Source organism: Schistocerca piceifrons, chromosome X (assembly GCF_021461385.2).
Source record: "Schistocerca piceifrons isolate TAMUIC-IGC-003096 chromosome X, iqSchPice1.1, whole genome shotgun sequence".
Classification (NCBI taxonomy): Eukaryota; Metazoa; Arthropoda; class Insecta; order Orthoptera; family Acrididae; genus Schistocerca; species Schistocerca piceifrons.
This window is the reverse complement of record NC_060149.1, coordinates 649,231,831-649,250,135: the sequence shown is the minus strand read 5'-3', so window position 1 is coordinate 649,250,135 and position 18,305 is coordinate 649,231,831. Positions and strand designations below refer to the sequence as shown.

The window sequence follows — 18,305 nt, the reverse complement described above, 5'->3', positions numbered from 1 at the left end:
GGGGAATAACTATTGTCAATAATCTTTGTCAGTAGATTTATGTTGCATAGTCAAAGCGTAATTAAAATTATGCTATTTAGGCTGGACTTCGGTACAGGGTGTTGGTCAAGTAGGCTAGATTTCAGGCTATAGCCACGTTGTGAATTTGTATGGCTAAACGCTATTGTGAATATGCCATATTAAGCCATAAAATAGCTAAGCTGGCAACAGTGACCCACATTTGTTGTTTACAGTTGTTAGTTCATCTACACCCAACGGTACGTGGCGGAGGGCACTTTACGTGCCACTGTCATTACCCCCCTTTCCTGTTCCAGTCGCGTATGGTTCACGAGAAGAACGACGGTTGGAAAACCTCCGTGCGCGCTCGAATCTCTCTAATTCTACATTCGCGATCTCCTTGGGAGGTATAAGTAGGGGGAAGCAATATATTCGATACCTCATCCAGAAACGCACCCTCTTGAAACCTGGACAGCGAGCTACACCAGGATGCAGAGCGCCTCTCTTGCAGAGTCTACCACTTGAGTTTGCTAAACATTTCCGTAACGCCATCACGCTTACCAAATAACTCTGTGACGAAACGCGCCGCTCTTCTTTGGATCTTCTCTATCTCCTCCGTCAGCCCGACCTGGTACGGATCCCACACTGATGAGCAATACTCAAGTATAGGTCGAACGAGTGTTTTGTAAGCCACCTCATTTGTTGATGGACTACATTTTCTAAGGACTTTCCCAATGAATCTCAGCCTGGCATCCGCATTACCGACAATTAATTATATATGAACATTCCACTTCAAATAGTTCCGTACGCATACTCCCAGATATTTTACAGAAGTAACTGCTACCAGTGTTTGTTCCGCTATCATATAATCATACAACAAAGGATCCTTCTTTCTATGTGTTCTCAGTACATTACATTTGTCTATGTTAAGGGTCAGTTGCCACTGCCTGCACCAAGTGCCTATCCGCTGCAGCAGATCTTCCTGCATTTCGCTGCAATTTTCTAATGCTGCAACTTCTCTGTATACTACAGCATCATCCGCAAAAAGCCGCATGGAACTTCCGACACTATCTACTGGGTCATTTATATATATTGTGAAAAGCAATGGTCCCATAACACTCCCCTGTGGCACGCCAGAGGTTACTTTAACGTCTGTAGACGTCTCTCCATTGAGAACAACATGCTGTGTTCTGTTTGCTAAAAACTCTTTAATCCAGCCACACAGCTGGTCTGATATTCCGTAGGCTCTTACTTTGTTTATCAGGCGACAGTGCGGAACTGTATCGAACGCCTTCCGGAAGTCAAGGTTCAAATGGTTCAAATGGCTCTGAGCACTATGCGACTTAACTTCTGAGGTCATCAGTCGCCTAGAACTTAGAACTAATTAAACCTAACTAACCTAAGGACATCACACACATCCATGCCAGAGGCAGGATTCGAACCTGCGACCGTAGCGGTTACGCGGTTCCAGACTGAAGCGCCTTTAACCGCACGGCCACACCGGCCGGCGGAAGTCAAGGAAAATGACATCTACCTGGGAGCCTGGATCTAATATTTTCTGGGTCTCATGAACAAATAAAGCGAGTTGGGTCTCACACGATCGCTGTTTCCGGAATCCATGTTGATTCCTACAGAGTAGATTCTGGGTTTCCAGAAATGATAACATACTCGAGCAAAAAACATGTTCTAAAATTCTACAACAGATCCGTTCAAATGGTTCAAATGGCTCTGAGCACTATGGGACTTAACTGCTGAGGTCATCAGCCGGCCGGAGTGGCCGAGCGGTTAAAGGCGCTACAGTCTGGAACCGTACGACCGCTACGGTCGCAGGTTCGAATCCTGCCTCGGGCATGGCTGTGTGTGATGTCCTTAGGTTAGTTAGGTTTAAGTAGTTCTAAGTTCTAGGGGACTTATGACCACAGCAGTTGAGTCCCATAGTGCTCAGAGCCATTTTTTTTTGCTGAGGTCATCAGTCCCCTAGAACATAGAACTACATGAACCTAACTAACCTAAGGACATCACACACATCCATGCTCGAGGCAGGATTCGAACCTGCGACCGTAGCGGTCGCGCGGTTCCAGACTGTACGCCTAGAACCGCTCGGCAACTTCGGCCGGCAGATCAGTTCAAGTTGCCACAGTTGCTACAGCGCTGACGTCAGTCATATGCCACAAATAAAATTAGTCTCAGAACCTTTTGTGCGGACAATGTATTACATCCAGTCTCAGCTATCATTTCAAAAATACGAGGGGCGTTCAACAAATATTGCAACACTTCTTTTTTGAAAGAAGGTTGGATTTATCCAGGATTAAATGCACCATATTAACTGCCACTCTTTTGGCTACCAAACCCTATTTTTCAGCACAATCTCGTTTCAATGCGACGGCCTTACGCCACCTTACTCGGAGAGCCTGTGTGCCCGTATGGTACCACTCTAGAGGTCGACGTTGGTGCCAACGACTTGTTGCGTCAGTAGCCTCCCCTCATCCACGTACTGTTTCCCGAAGATTGCATCCTTCATTGGGCCAAACAGGTTTAATTTAGTCTTTATGGTCTTCTATTGGGCGGCTAGGAATCCAGTGGGCACTCACTTTTGAATAGCCCTACTGGTGGGTGAGTGTGTCAGCACTACCAAAAGCGACGTCCAGATGAGCAGCGAGGTGTTTGTTTGTAATCCGTCGATCGCCTCGAATGAGACCGTCCGCACGTTCCAAGACTGCAGGAGCCACTGCTATGTCCGACCAGTCAGAACGCGGGACATCGGACAGTTTTACGCGACCTTGTTCCAGTGATGCCAGACGCCTCGCCCAACGGCTCACTGTGCTTTTGTTCACTATCTGACCTCTGTAGACCTTCTGTAAGCGCGTATGAATATCTGCGTTGCTCTGGTTTACGCTCACAAGAAACTCAATGACAGCCCTCTGCTCGGGACGTACCTCCGTTACAGACACCAGTTTGAAGGCTATGTGTAGCGCCACCCCCAATTGAAACTTCTTGAAACTATAGGGGCTGAGGTGGAAATAATAGATGATGTCCCACAACAAATCTCTCATTTTTCCAGCCGAAACTGGCGGAGAAAAAGTGTGTTGCATTACTTATTGAACGGCCCCAGTAAATGGATCGGTTGACCTGCAACTATAAATAATTTGTTTTTCTTTATTGGATTTCAATTCTCCCCCCTCCCCAGAGAGGGGGGGGGGGTGATCGGGCTGGCAGCAGCGTAATATGCTGCTCTACAGCCTACAGAAAAGTTAAGAACCATAATGAAAATAGAAACAAACAAGAAAAACAGGCGATAAAACGGTGATTTTGTAAAATACTGTAAAATGGCGATAAGTTGTGGAATTTAAAATATAAAAACACTGCGGTGACGATGCGGATGAGGACACACAAGAAGTAGACAAGCACAATAAAAAAACACAGCCAAAGTCTGGCTTCTGTTCGCACGAGATAAAAAACACAACTACCGACAGTATAGCGGCTGTTTGCAACAGTGACAGGGGACGCACATCACTGAACACTCACTTATAACAGCACTGTATAGATGACACGGTGGCAGATGGGGGGTGGGGGAGGAGGACCCGGACCTATGAAGGAGAAAAGGGGGGAGGGGAGGAAAAGAAAAAAAGGGGGAGCTGATGATGGAGGGAGGGGACATAGAAAATGGGGGCTGGGTGGACACGAGAAGGAGTGGGAAAGTGTTGTGTACATAGTTCCGCGTAGTCAGCGCGTACACAACTTTCCCACTAGAGCGCGCCCCGCTAAGCACAACAGCGCAGGAGCAGCGCTCGTCCGTCTCCGCACTACGAGATGGCGCTCCCATAGAGACGGACCAAATTCTGCTTCCGCCGATCCGCGTATTAATATGTAACGCAGCCAATGAGATTGCTGCTAACGTAGAACCTTTTCTCCTCGCGGATCACACTCGCGCAGTGATACATGAACGCGCGTGGTATTATAACGAGTGTACAGACCTCCGATTAGTCAGTCTGCATTTGTCTGCATCAGTCTGTACCAGTCTGCATTAGTCTGTACCAGTCTGTACGAGTTCTACATTTATCTGTACCAGTCTATAGTAGCCGGCCGAAGTGGCCGTGCGGTTAAAGGCGCTGCAGTCTGGAACCGCAAGACCGCTACGGTCGCAGGTTCGAATCCTGCCTCGGGCATGGATGTTTGTGATGTCCTTAGGTTAGTTAGGTTTAACTAGTTCTAAGTTCTAGGGGACTAATGACCTCAGCAGTTGAGTCCCATAGTGCTCAGAACCATTTGAACCAGTCTATAGTCAAGTTTCAGTCTGCGCCTAGTAAGATTACCATATTCCTGTACATAGCCATGAAGATAAATGTATAGACACTTTTGTCAAGTATCAGAGATATGTGAGAATAAGATTAACGTACCAATACCAAAGGAACTTCAGATTGTCAATTGTAAATAGCATCCAGAACCAAGTTAAGTAATTTTTATGCTTGTTATTATTTTAATAAATGTGTGCGAAAATTAATCAAGTTCCGTTTAAAGTTGGTCACCGTCAATCTGCTACTCTAAGCGTGCAAGTGGCATTTCTATCATCTGACCTAACAGCAGAAGATAAACACGCCACGATAAGACCACGAGACATATTGCTGACACACACCTACTTCGTTAGAGGGACAGGTCAAATAATCTGATGGTGTGTGTACTGAAGGTCTTACAGTACGCACACCACAGAAAGGCAGTGGACGGGAGAGCAGAAAGGACTCAGGGGAGAGAAGGAAACCAGAGAGAGGGTAGGCGGGGAAAAAACAGGATGGAAGGGAGGGGGGAGGAGGCAGCCCTGGGGAAAGAACAGAGGAAAGGAGGAGGAGGAGGAGGTGTGGATCAGATCTGATAGGAGGGATAAATGGAGGGAGAGAGGGCATCATCTGGGAGGGGGAGTTGACGGAAGCCACCTTGGGAAAAGAGATGAAGGGTGTAGAGATGGAGGGTAGCGGGGACACAACAGTGAAGGCGCGGCATAGGGTGGGGGTTGCAGAGGAGAGGAGCAACCAGGGGATGAGGGGTATCAAGGCGGCGGGAGGTGTAGAGTATGCGGATATGTTCGAGGACTATAAATAACTAACGACCAGAAGATAAATTTATCCGCAGGATTTGGGATCCTTCGTTATTAGTGTGGACTCGTCATTTCAGATGGACATAGATAGACGTGAAGTGGGAGACCTGTAGCGGGCGGACTGGGAGCGGGCTCGGAGGCCCTGGCGTCCTCGCTGTCGTCGGACTGCGCCAGCTGCACGGCGTAGCGCCGCATCACCGCCTCGGGCAGCGACAGCCGCCGCTGCCACCGCGGGCCGCCAGCGCCGGCGCCTGCCCGAGCCATGCCCTGCTGCCTGCAACACCACACGCGCCGTGCCAGGGAAAACTAGCCCCCAAAACACACTTAAAAAGCGTCGAATGCAGCATTTATTAAGGTTTATTATTTAACTGCAAAAAGAATTCTTATATTAGGTTGGTGCATTAGTTAGTAGCGTTTTTATTTTGCATATTGGTACTTCGGTTGCTAATGTTTCATCTATAGATTCTCATTTTTTATTTGTAGTCCACTTTGCTATTTGAGTTTACATATTGTCATTTTCTCATTTGGAGATAATGATTGGAGCCGTGGACGCTAGAAAATGGAGTGCCAAGTGCAGAAATCGGAACATTTCCGACGTAGTCTTCTGTTCGACTTCAATAGAGGAGTAACAGCAGGGGAGCTAGCCAGAAACATTTGCGCCGTGTTTGGGGATAATGCCATTGACCAGAGCTGGCAAGAAAATGGTTTTCTCGTTTTAAGGAGAATCGTTTGGGTATTAGGGACTCCCAATGTTCAGGAAGACTTTCGAGGTTTGATGAAAATCGTTTAAACGCATTAATCCACAATTACACTGCTGGTCATTAAAATTGCTACACCACGAAGATGATGTGCTACAGACGCGAAATTTAACCGACAGGAAGAAGATGCTGTGATATGCAAATGATAAGCTTTTCAGAGCATTCACACAAGTTTCCAATCGATTTCTCATACACAAATAGCAGCTGACCGGCGTTGCCTGGTGAAACGTTCTAGTGCTGCCTCGTGTTAGGAGGAGAAATGCGTACCATCACGTTTCCGACTTTGATAAAGGTCGGATTGTAGCCTATCGCGATTGCGGTTTATCGTATCGCAACATTGCTGCTCGCGTTAGTCGAGATCCAATGACTGTTAGCAGAATATGGAATCGGTGGGTTCAGGAGAGTAATACAGAACGCTGTGCTGGATCCCAACGGCCTCGTATCACTAGCAGTCCAGACGACGGGCATCTTATCCGCATGGTTGTTACGGATCGTGCAGCCACGTCTCGATCCCTGAGTCAACAGATGGGGACGTTTGCAAGACAACAACCATCTGTACGAACAGTTCGACGACGTTTGCAGCAGCATGGACTATCAACTCGGAGGCCATGGCTGCGGTTACCCTTGACGCTGCATCACAGACAGGAGCGCCTGCGATGGTGTACTCAACGACGAACCTGGGTGCACGAATGGCAAAATGTGATTTTTTCGGATGAATCCAGGTTCTGTTTACAGCATCATGGTGGTCGCATCCGTGTTTGGCGACATTGCGGAGAACGCACATTGGAAGCGTGTATTCGTCATCGCCATAATGGCGTATCACCCGGCGTGATGGTATGGGGTGCCATTGGTTACACGTCTCGGTCACTTCTTGTTCGCATTGACGACACTTTGAACAGTGGACGTTACATTTCAGATGTGTTACGACCCGTGGCTCTACCCTTCATTCGATCCCTGCGAAAACCTACATTTCAGCAGGATAGTGCACGACCGCATGTTGCAGGTCCTGTACAGGCCTTTCTGGATACAGAAAACGTTCGACTGCTGCCCTAGCTAGCACATTCTGCAGATCTCTCACCAACTGAAAACGTCTGGTCAATGGTGGCCGAGCAACTGGCTCGTCACAATACGCCAGTCACTACTCTTGATGAACTGTGGTATCGTGTTGAAGCTGAATGGGCAGCTGTACCTGTACACGCCATCCAAGCTCTGTTTGACTCAATATCCAAGCGTATCAAGGCCGTTATTACGGCCGGAGGTGGTTGTTCAGGGTACTGATTTCTCAGGATCTATGCACCCAAACTGCGTGAAAATGTAATCACATGTCAGTTCTAGTGTAATATATTTGTCCAATGAATACCCATTTATGATCTGCATTTCTTCTTGGTGTAGCAATTTTAATGGCCAGTAGTGTATATACGTCAGCAAACTTGAGAACTGGCAAGTGTGATGAACTGTGATCATTCTACCATGTGGGACGTTTGCACGCAGTGAGGAAGGTTCATTCAAAAACTGGCTGTGCGGGTACTGTTTGCTTTAATCCAAAATCACAAAAAACAGCACGTAGCTACTTGCTCGCTATCAGTTGGCTCCTGAACAACACCGACCGTTCTTATCCTGTATCGTTACTGGAGATGAAAAATGGTGTCTTTACAGTAACATACGTAAAAGAAAAGAATGGTTGATACCAAAAAAGCAGCAGCTCCCCATACAGAGACCTGCGCACGTCCACAGAGCATAATGTTACGCATCTGGTGGAACTGCGACGGTGTGCTGTACTACGAATTGCTTCCCTGGGGTGTAACCATCGCTGCTCACATTTATTGTCAACAACTTGTATACGCATTCCAAGAACAACGACCAGGAGACTGCGTGAAGTGATGTTGCTCCACAATAACGCGCGCCCGCATCCTCCTAGACTGACAAACAACACTATACAGGAGCTAGGTTGGGTAGTCATTCCGCGCCCTCAGATTTTTACCTTTTCCGCTCTCTGTCAAACAACCTCGAGGGAACTTCCTTTCCAGATGAAAATGACTCGACGAGTTCTTCCCTTCAAAGCCACGTGATTTCTACTGTCGCGGAATCGAGAAGTTACCCCAACAATGGCAGACTACTGTAAATAGTGAAGGAGAATATATTATGGATGAATAAAGTCTATGTTATATTTGTCTGTTGTATTCATTAAGTTTATGGAAAAATGCTGCGAACTTATGCACCAACCCAATACAAGTTGTGATCTATAACTGATGAAATACAAAAAATTTAAAATAAATTCCTCTTTCATTTTAATGGGATTAGTTTGCAGTTTATGACGGTACTTAATCGTACAGTGCAATGCGCAGAGTGCTAAGTTACCAGATAGGCAGGGGAAGCACGCCCGGATCCTTCGACGGATTAACGACTGTAGTCGCTACACGAGCCAGATTGAGTGTGGTTTCTAGGCGGTTTTCCACGCTCGTCGACGCGAATGCTGGGTTCGTACCCTATTTTCGCTTCACAAAATGTGATGGACAAACAGTTAAAATACGATGACATACAGAACAAAGTTTACGCAGTTCACATGCAGATGACACGCACGACTTCCCTCCCTTAGGTAATTGCCGACTGTGGCCACAGGAACATCATCCGGCCGCAAAGTTACTTAAAACAAATTTGCCAAAGGTTGAGTACAGCGGAGTTCACAGCTAGATAGGATAAACGCTAACGAAAGGAAGAAGAATTTCTTAGTTTACTGTGGACTACAATAATAGATTACCATTTAAGACAATGTTAGTTTTACATTTGATTTTACGTTGTTATTACACTGGAGAACCAAAGAAACTGGTACACCTGCCTAGTATCGTGTAGGGCCCCGCGAGTACGCAGAAGTGCCGCAACACGGCGTGGCATGGACTCGACAAATGTCTGAAGTACTGCTGGAGGGAATTGATGCCATGAATCCTGCAGGCCTGTCCATAAATCCGTAAGAGTACGAAGGGGTGGAGAGCTCCTCTGAACAGCACGTTGCAAGGCATCCCAGATATGCTCAATAATATTTATGTCTGGGGAGTTTGGTGGCCAGCATAAGTGTTTAAACTCAGAAGACTGTTCCTGGAGCCACTCTGGATGTGTAGGGTGTCGCTTTGTCCTGCTGGAATTGACCAGAGTCCACAATGGACATGAATGGATGCAGGTGATCAGATAGCATGCTTATGTACGTGTCACATGTCAGAGTCGAATCTAGACCCATCAGGGCCCCCATATAACTCCTACTGCACACGACCCACGCCATTACAGACCTCCACCAGCTTGAACAGTACCCTGCTGACGTGCAGAGTCCATGGATTCATGAGGTTGTCTCCATACCCGTACTCGTCGATCCACTCTATACAATTTGAAACTTGACTCGTTCGACCACGTGACATGTTTCCAGTCATCAACAGTCCAATGTCGGTGTTGACGGGTCCAGGTAAGGCGTAAAGCCTTGGATAGTGCAGTCATCATGGGCACACGAGTGGGCCTTCAGCTCCGAAAGCCAATATCGATGATGTTTCGTTGAATGGTTCGCACGCTGACACTTGTTGATGGCCCAGCCTTGAAATCAGCAGCAATTTGTAGAAGGGTTGCACTTCTGTCACGATGAACGATTCTCTGCAGTCGTCGTTGGTCCCGTTCTTGCAGAATATTTTTCCGGCCGCAGCGATGTCGGAGATTTGATGTTTTACCGTATTCCTGATATTTACGGTGCACTCGTGAAATGGTCGTACGAGAAAATCCCCACTTCATCGTTATCTTTGAGATGCTGCGTCCCATCGCTCGTGCGCCGACTATAACACCACGTTCAAATTCACTTAAATTCTGATAACTAGCCATTGTAGCAGCTATGACCTATCTATTAACTGCGCCAGACCCTTGTTGTCTAATACAGGCGTTGCCGACCGTAGCGCCGTATTCTGCCTGTTTGCATATGGTTGTATTTGAATACGCATGCCTGTATCAGTTTATTTGGCACTTCTGTGTATTTGTTTATAATAACTGGTACAGTTTGTAACATGGCCATTTTTTCTGAAAATGTCCACTAACGTATTTCAGAAGACTAGAGGCAAATTCCCTTGATCAGATAGTTGTTCATTAAAATGCTGTGTAATTGCAGATCTGGATTAACACTGCCATGACAGTTTTTCATTCATTGTTTGATCTTCTGCTTTTCTTATGTAGTTGGTGGAGGTGTCGTACACATGAAAGCTCACAAGTTGGATGCGTTAGATAAGGATCCTCTTAAGAGCAGTTTGCCGCTGTAAAATTGTTGTACTCTGGGCAAGGTGTCCGTCTGCAGGTAGCGAGGCTGTTCTTGGCGCGGAATGACTACCCAACCTAGCTCCTGTATAGTGTTGTTTGTCAGTCTAGGAGGATGCGGGCGCGCGTTATCGTGGAGCAACATCACTTCACGCAGTCTCCTGGTCGTTGTTCTTGGAATACGTCTACAAGTTGTTGACAATAAATGTGAGCAGCGATGGTTACACCCCAGGGAAGCAATTCGTAGTACAGCACACCGTCGCAGTTCCACCAGATGCGTAACATTATGCTCTGTGGACGTGCGCAGGTCTCTGTATGGGGAGCTGCTGCTTTTTTGGTATCAACCATTCTTTTCTTTTCCGTATGTTACTGTAAATACACAATTTTTCATCTCCAGTAACGATACAAGATAAGAACGGTCGGTGCGACAGAGCATAGTAGCAAGTAGAGTGGCCTTCGCGCCGCGAGAGGTGTGTCAAGGTTCCCCCTCCAGCTGGCTACCCACGACCACTGAGATGCTGGTAGCTCCGCGCAAAACGTATCGCGCGGTACACGGGGAGTGAAATTTCGTGCCATCCGATTTCCCTTTAAAAAATATTTTACGTAGGTGAAGCAAAGCTACAACAGTTTCTGTAGTTAGTTTCTCAGTGAAATTTTAGTTTTTGCGTAAAAAAGTAAAAACCACTGTTTTGGGATTCCCGCGTTTTCTCCACTATTCAGTCTTTCTAATTCCATTTTGAGGAAGCTATGTGGTAAAAAATATTATTTTTCCGCATCTTATAGATACACATTTCAGCTTGATAATGAACTTGTTTTCTTTTTGTCACGGCCCATAGTTATTGTGGTACTTCGGAGTAATGTACAACACCGCATATACTGGGTGATAAAAAAGTCAGTATAAATTTGAAAACTTAATAAACCACGGAATAATGTAGATAGAGAGGTAAAAATTGACACACATGCTTGGAATGACATGGGGTTTTATTAGAACCAAAATAAAAAACAAAGTATTGCTAGCCACGTAAAAGATCTCTTGCGCGCGTCGTTTGGTGATGATCGTGTGCTCAGCCGCCACTTTCGTGATGCTTGGCCTCCCAGGTCCCCAGACCTCAGTCCGTGCGATTATTGGCTTTGGGGTTACCTGAAGTCGCAAGTGCATCGTGATTGACCGACATCTCTAGGGATGCTGAAAGACAACCTCCGACGCCAATGCCTCACCATAACTCCGGACATGCTTTACAGTGCTGTTCACAACGTTATTCCTCGACTACAGCTATTGTTGAGGAATGATGGTGAACATATTGAGCATTTCCTGTAAAGAACATCATCTTTGCTTTGACTTACTTTGTTATGCCTATTATTGCTATTCTGATCAGATGAAGCGCCATCTGTCGGACATTTTTTGAACGTTTGTATTTTTTTGGTTCTAATAAAACCCCATGTCATTCCAAGCATGTGCGTCAATTTGTACCTCTCTATCTACATTATTCCGTGATCACTGCTAAGAGTATCCCACGACTTCCACATCGCTGGTAACGGGTTATACACAATGCTGGTGACTACTTTGAAGGTCATTAAAACTTTGAAACACGTATCTATTTTGTACGAGCTGTAAATAAATAGTTGCCATTATTAAAGTTCTAACCCTCGTATCAGCTGACCACTGAGAAATCCAGCCGCTTAAGCCCATACAAATAATTATGTCTGTATTGTTACGATTATAATAGTGCCTGCACAACAATATTAAACAACGACTTCTTGTTCTAATCTTTGTGCTGCGGGATTGTGTGCGGTGTGGGCCCCTACCCCGCGATTGCGCGTAAATGCGTACTGCGCTTTGATGACTGGTGTGTACGAAACACAGGCGTACACAGAGATGGCGGGACACTGCAAGACCAGCCCCCCGGAGAGCGCAACATACGTTTGGTCAGAGGCCACAGAGGGGCACACAACAAGGTCCCATATGAACATCCATCGCCAGACGCGGATATAAGAGGACGCACGGCTCAGCTCAGTGTGCATCTGCAGTTGGTTCCGTTGTATCGACAGCATGCCTTCTGACAACAACAAGACTTCTCTACATTTTCCGCCCAGAAGAGACCAACTGGACGTTCTACTAGTTATGTTAGTCATCGTACACCGGATTCAAGGCTAGACCAGTGATAAAAGACTCATCAATGGAAGTGAACATTTCATTACATTGCTTCTCACCCTCTTCACACCCAAATTACGTGATGTATACTTTTATGTAATAAATTGTAGCAGATTGTTGCTAATTTGTATTTCTATCATTTTTGTTGTGCTTTGCTTAAAATAACTTGGCCCTGTACCGAGCCTATACAGTTCCTGCTTTCAAGCAAGCCACCTTAACTACTACTTTCGGTGGAATGGGGTTCTCTTCCTGTCACATTTATTATTGACAAAAGTACACTGTGTGACGAATAGTGTCCGGGCACCCCCAAAAATATACGTTTTTTCTTATTATGTGCATTGTGCTGCCACCTACAGCCAGGTACTCCGTATCAGCGACCTCAGTAGTCATTAGACATCGTGAGAGGGCAGAATGCGGCGCTCTGTGGAACTCACAGATTAGAATGTGATCAGGTGATTGGGTGCCGCTTGTGCCATACGTCTTTGCGCGAGATTTTCAAACTCCTAAACCTCCCTAGGTCCACTGTTTCCAATGTGATAGTAACGTGGAAACGTGAAGGGACACGTACAGCACAAAAGCGTACAGGCCGACCTCGTCTGTTGACTGACAGAGACCGCCGACAGTTGAAGAGGGTCGTAATGTGTAATAGGCAGACATTTATCTTGACCATCACACAGGAATTACAAACCGCATCAGGATCCACGCAAGTACTATGACAGTTAGGTGGGAGGTGAGAAAACTTGGATTTCATGGTCGAGCGGCTGCTCGTAAGTCACACACCACGCCGGTAAACGCCAAACGACGCCTCGCATGATGTAAGGAGCGTAAACATCGGACGACTGAACAGTGGAAAAACTTTGTGTGGAGTGATGAATCACGGTACTCAATGTGGCGATCCGATGGCAGTGTGTGGGTATGGTGAATGCCCGATGAAAGTCACCTCCCAGTGTGTGTAGTTCCAACACTCAAATTCGGAGGCGGTTGTGTTATGGTGTGGTCGTGTTTTTCGTGGAAGGGGCTTGCATCCCTTGTTGTTTTTCGTGGTACTATCACAGGACAGGCCTACATTGATGTTTTAAGCACATTCTTGCTTCCCGCTGTTGATGGGAATTTCGAGGATGGCGATTGCATCTTTCAACACGATCGAGCACCTGTTCATAATGCACGACTTGTGGTGGAGTGTTTACGCGACAATAACATACCTGTAATGGACTGGCCTGCACAGAGTCCTGACCTGAATCCTATAGAACACCTTTGGGATGTTTTGGAACGCCGACTTCGTGCCAGGCGTCATCGACCAACACCGATAGCTCTCCTCAGTGCAGCACTCCGTGAAGAATGGGCTGCCATTCCCCAAGAAACCTTCCAGCACCTGGATGAACGTATGCCTGCGAGAGTGGAAGCTGTCATCAAGGCTGAGAGTGGTCCAACACCATACTGAATTCCAGCATTACCGATGGAGAGCGCTACGACCTTGTAAGTCATTTTCAGCCAGGTATCCGGATACTTTTGATCACATAGTGTATTTGGAGAATACAACAATTACCAGCTGGCCGGGATCGTCGATGGAACAAGTGTGTGTGTGTGTGTGTGTGTTTTGACAGTACGGTTTCTGGTCACGATACATATGCGATTTTCGCACTCTCTATTTAATAAGATTCTTACTCACAGATGTTCTCAGTACCTCTCCTGACATATCAAATATCCATCTCCATCCCAGAACTGGAATACCAGATAGGATACGTCCAACATCTTGGCATAACACTGAATCTTTCTCCACCTCCTTCTCCATTTCCGCCAAACGACTGTGGAAAAAAATACCCTGTTATCTGCATCATATCAACAACCACTCTACCACTCTGCATTCAAGGAGAGATTAGGAATTTATCTGTTATCACAGCTGTAGCTTCCTCTTGGATATCCTAACTGTTCTGTCCAGGCCTGGATCTAGGGGGTAGGGCAAACCGGGTTATCTGCCATGGGCGCCAAATTCATATTCTTGAAGAAAGAAAACCTTGTTTCACTAAGCGCAAACCTTGTTTCACTAAGCGCAGAATGGTCTATTGATTGTTCATATGATTTTGAAACGCATCTCTGTTGGTTTTTGAACATTTCTGAACACATTCTAAGTTAATTTCTGTACGAATCATAAATTGATTTTTGAATGCGTGCATAGAGTACGTGCCAGGGGAGTCCCCGTCGCATCTAGAAATAAGAAACTTTCCCCTCAGGCAAAAGGGGACGCGACTATACGAGCTGAGCCGAATAAACGTGAACGGATGAATATTAATCGCTGTTTGTTTATGTGGTTGATTGGATGTGTCAATGATAAGCGTTGTTATCATTATTAGCGAAATCCGTAGATTCAGAATGGAAATAAATCGACTAACAGGAATAACATGTAAGAAAGGTTACATATTATGTTCTCGATGTGTCCAAGAAAATCGAATTTTCACAGAAGATGTTTGCCAGAACTCTGTGCTTCTAAGGGCCAGTTGTACAGTCCCCAGTCAGCAGCCACTGAAGTTCCGTTCTCGGAACAGCGCGGAAGACGCGTTGCACCAACACGTAATAGCGCGTAACCGGAGAATAAACGCGAGGTAACTGAACCGATCATTCTGGAAGGGTTAGTGAAATTAACCGGAGAATAAGTTTTGACAATAGCAGGAATAGTTAGAGAATTAGGATGACAAGATTGTTTGTTAGAAGGAGGAAGGAGAAGAAACGGGGACATCACACAAATTATATGGAAGAATATGAAGATTCCAAATTTATATAAAAATTTCGTACAACTATTATTTTTCGATCTCATACTTGAGAAACTTGAGCATATGAAATGATTGTGAAACTATTTCCTAACATAAAACTTTTTGCTTGTAGTACGCCTAATAGGCATTTAATATTGGTACTTCGTGAATTATATTCTGTGGTGTTATTTATGTACTAAATGAGGTAGATAAAAATGACCATTTGTGCCTAAACAGTCTCGCTTATTTGGCGTGTGTTACAATTGCTGCAATATTAAGAAGGCCTATTTCATGGCGCCTTGTCACGGTCCGTGGGGCTCCCCCGTCGGAGGTTCCAATCCTCCCTCGAGCATGGGTGTCTGTGTTGTCCATAGCGTAAGTTAGTGTAAGTTAGATTAAGTAGTGTGTAGGCTTAGGGGCCGATGACCTCAGCAGTTTGGTCCCATAAGACCTTACGACAAATTTCAAAAATTTTGCCTATTTCATTTTGCCTAGCAGACAGTGACAAGATAGACGTATTCAAATCAAGAAACCACACAAGTCTTGGCTGCTACTCGTATTAAAAGCTTTTTCAGTATTAGACAACGACATTTTGATTTTTCATGTAGCAAAAAGTTTGGCGAACTTTAATGGGGTAATAGATTCTTTCGCAGAACGGAAAGCACACCGTGTAAAGCTGTAGCAAGAATAGAGAGAAAAAAATGTTGAGACCCAAGGATTCAAGAAATGTGTACTGTCTTGCATGTCTCTCGTCTTAACTGCTTTTGTGTTTCCTATATTTAATTTTATGGCCGGAAGCTGTCGCAGAGCGGTTCTAGGCGCTTCAGTCCGGAACCGCGCGACTGCTACGGCCGCAGGTTCGAATCCTGCCTCGGGCATGGATGTGTGTGATGTCCTTCGGTTGGTTAGGTTTAAGTAGTTCTAAGTTCTAGGGGACTGATGACCTCAGATGTTAAGTCCCATTGTGCTCAGAGCCATTTGAACCATTTTTAATTTTGTGTCACACAAAAGAGAAAGTTATTAGTAATAGACATCAAACAGTGCAAATTTTCTGAAGAGTTCTTATCCTCCCAGTCACAAATAATCCCACCCAGTGTTAATTGTGCGTTTTTTTTCTTTAAAAAAAAAAAAGGGTGTTGGGTGTCAAACAGGCCCACTGGCAGCAGGAGAGGCACCACAGGACATTTCAATTTCCACTGTCCTGAATATAGGTTTGATGGCCTCCGTTGCAAAATGCACACGCTTGAATTCCACAGAGCAAAATATAGTGACGTGTGACAGAAGAATGCCGTTTGAAGAGGTGTGGCACTGCACTTTGCTACACTTAAGACCAAATAACATATCTTACATTTCCTCGAACGTATATGTTTCATATATCAAACTCCTCAGGAAGATGTGCGCTACAAAATGAATACGTATTTGAAAAATCGATTTTTTTTAAATTTTTGACGTCCTATCTCGAACGCTGGAGGGGCGCCACCATCAAGTTTTTGCCCCGGTTCAGAAATATCGTAGATCCGGGGCTGGTTCTATCCAGCAGTATAGAAGTATCTCTATCACACTGTATAGTGAACTATACATGCTTTTCTGGTCTATTTCTGTTTTTGTTTTCTACTTTCCATGCCATATGCTAGTCTTGCTTTATTAGGCAACTTCTCGCTTTTCTTCTGACCAATCAACGTCTTCTTTATGGGGTGGTTATAATTAAACTTTCGCTAACTGAGAGGACCCCCACGAAAAACTAGAGATCGTAGGACAAGGAAACTTTGTGGAAACATTTATAAGAATATGCGGAAGAAAAATAACGAAAAAACAATGAAAGAAACACATTTTAATTTCGACATGAGAGGGTAACATTTGTTAATTGCGTAACATGTTTACGTTCGTGTTTACAAACGTCATGTTCAGAAGTTGGTAATGTGAAGTTTTTATGGTTACCATTTCACAATTTTTCTTAGCACTTTTCCAACATTGGACAAAGGAATGTTCAGCTCTCGTAACACAGCTCGTGCACTGCTTGAAGATCGTTCGTTGCGTCCAGCATTCTCAGCCCTCTTCCAGGAAGAAATCCCAAATCGCCAGTTTATTCGAACTACCGAATCATGTTTCTTCAACGCTGATGCGGAATGAAGAGCTCTCCGTATTGTTTTAATGTGTCGATACTCGCTAAGAGCAATAGCCTGCTCGCTTTGTCCAAGCCCATGTTGACTGTCGGAAACTAATGCACAGTGATGCTTGTGTTTCAATCCTACGTCGCTGTAGCAGTACCGGCGCCTAAAGGCAAGTCACGAGACCAACACTAGTAACAACGGTGTGCTGCAGCGCACCATCTGCACATCTTTCCTGTCAAGTTTGGTACCCTTACAATACATAGTTTTCCGTCTACACAGCCTCAAGTAGCGAAGGCTTCATTAGAAGCACCCTGTATACTGATTCCTTCTGTACTGCTACCACACTTCTGTTACATGTCGTTACTCATATTTACCAAGTAAATAATGAGAAAATTGCTTAACGTAAGGGTAATAAGTCTGACATGTTTTAAATTCCATGTGCTCATTACTATATCTATATTCATGTACTATTATTATTATTATTATTATTATGTAATGTTACCTCGCTAAGGATGTCTGGTTAGTTGTGAAAGAGAGTCTGGCGGCCCTACTATTACCAGGTGAAATAATGCATAATTAAATAAGAAGTCGTAAGATAGGTAATAACACCAGCGCTGCGAATAGCAGCGAGAAATTTATTTTCCTTCTCAACATTCTCGCCCTGTTTACAACAGTTATCAAATCGCTTGACTAGGTCTTACAAGCATGCAGCAAGGATTTCTTGTGGCAGATGCTGCATCCGAGTGATCTCTCAAATTACGGTCTCATCGTCTACATACTACTGCGCACCCAAGTGGTTTTTAAGGGGCTGAAGCAAATGAAAATCACTGGTGGTTAAGTCGGAGATATATGGTGGATATTTGCAGTAACCCCTGGGTTTGTTTTGCTGCGTGAGGATAGGCACAAGAATCACGATCCCTATCACTCTATCAAGGTCGTTTCCAGCGCCTGTCGCAGTTCGCGCAGTGTGGCACAATGGGAACGGTGTTAAATCTCACCATGAAGCTGGAGTATCAGCAATAATACACCCTGGATTTCCCAAAACACAGTCACTATCGTCTTGTGTGCCGACTGATGTTATTTGAGCTTTTTATTTATTTATTTACGCTCACTGACAAAAAAGAGCACCCAGAAGACATGATCGACTGTCAATGTAACATCGTACACGTACAC

At 45.1% G+C, this 18,305-nt stretch overlaps 1 protein-coding gene across 1 annotated transcript in view; it reads right to left on the bottom strand.

Moving 5' to 3' along the window:
• LOC124722571 overlaps nucleotides 1-18,305 on the bottom strand; it is a 262,057-nt gene that overhangs the window by 101,895 nt on the left and 141,857 nt on the right. The window contains exon 4 of the mRNA XM_047247710.1: nucleotides 5,194-5,360. Within this exon, the coding sequence (XP_047103666.1) occupies nucleotides 5,194-5,360 (167 nt within the window). The remainder of the gene's footprint in view (nucleotides 1-5,193; nucleotides 5,361-18,305) is intronic.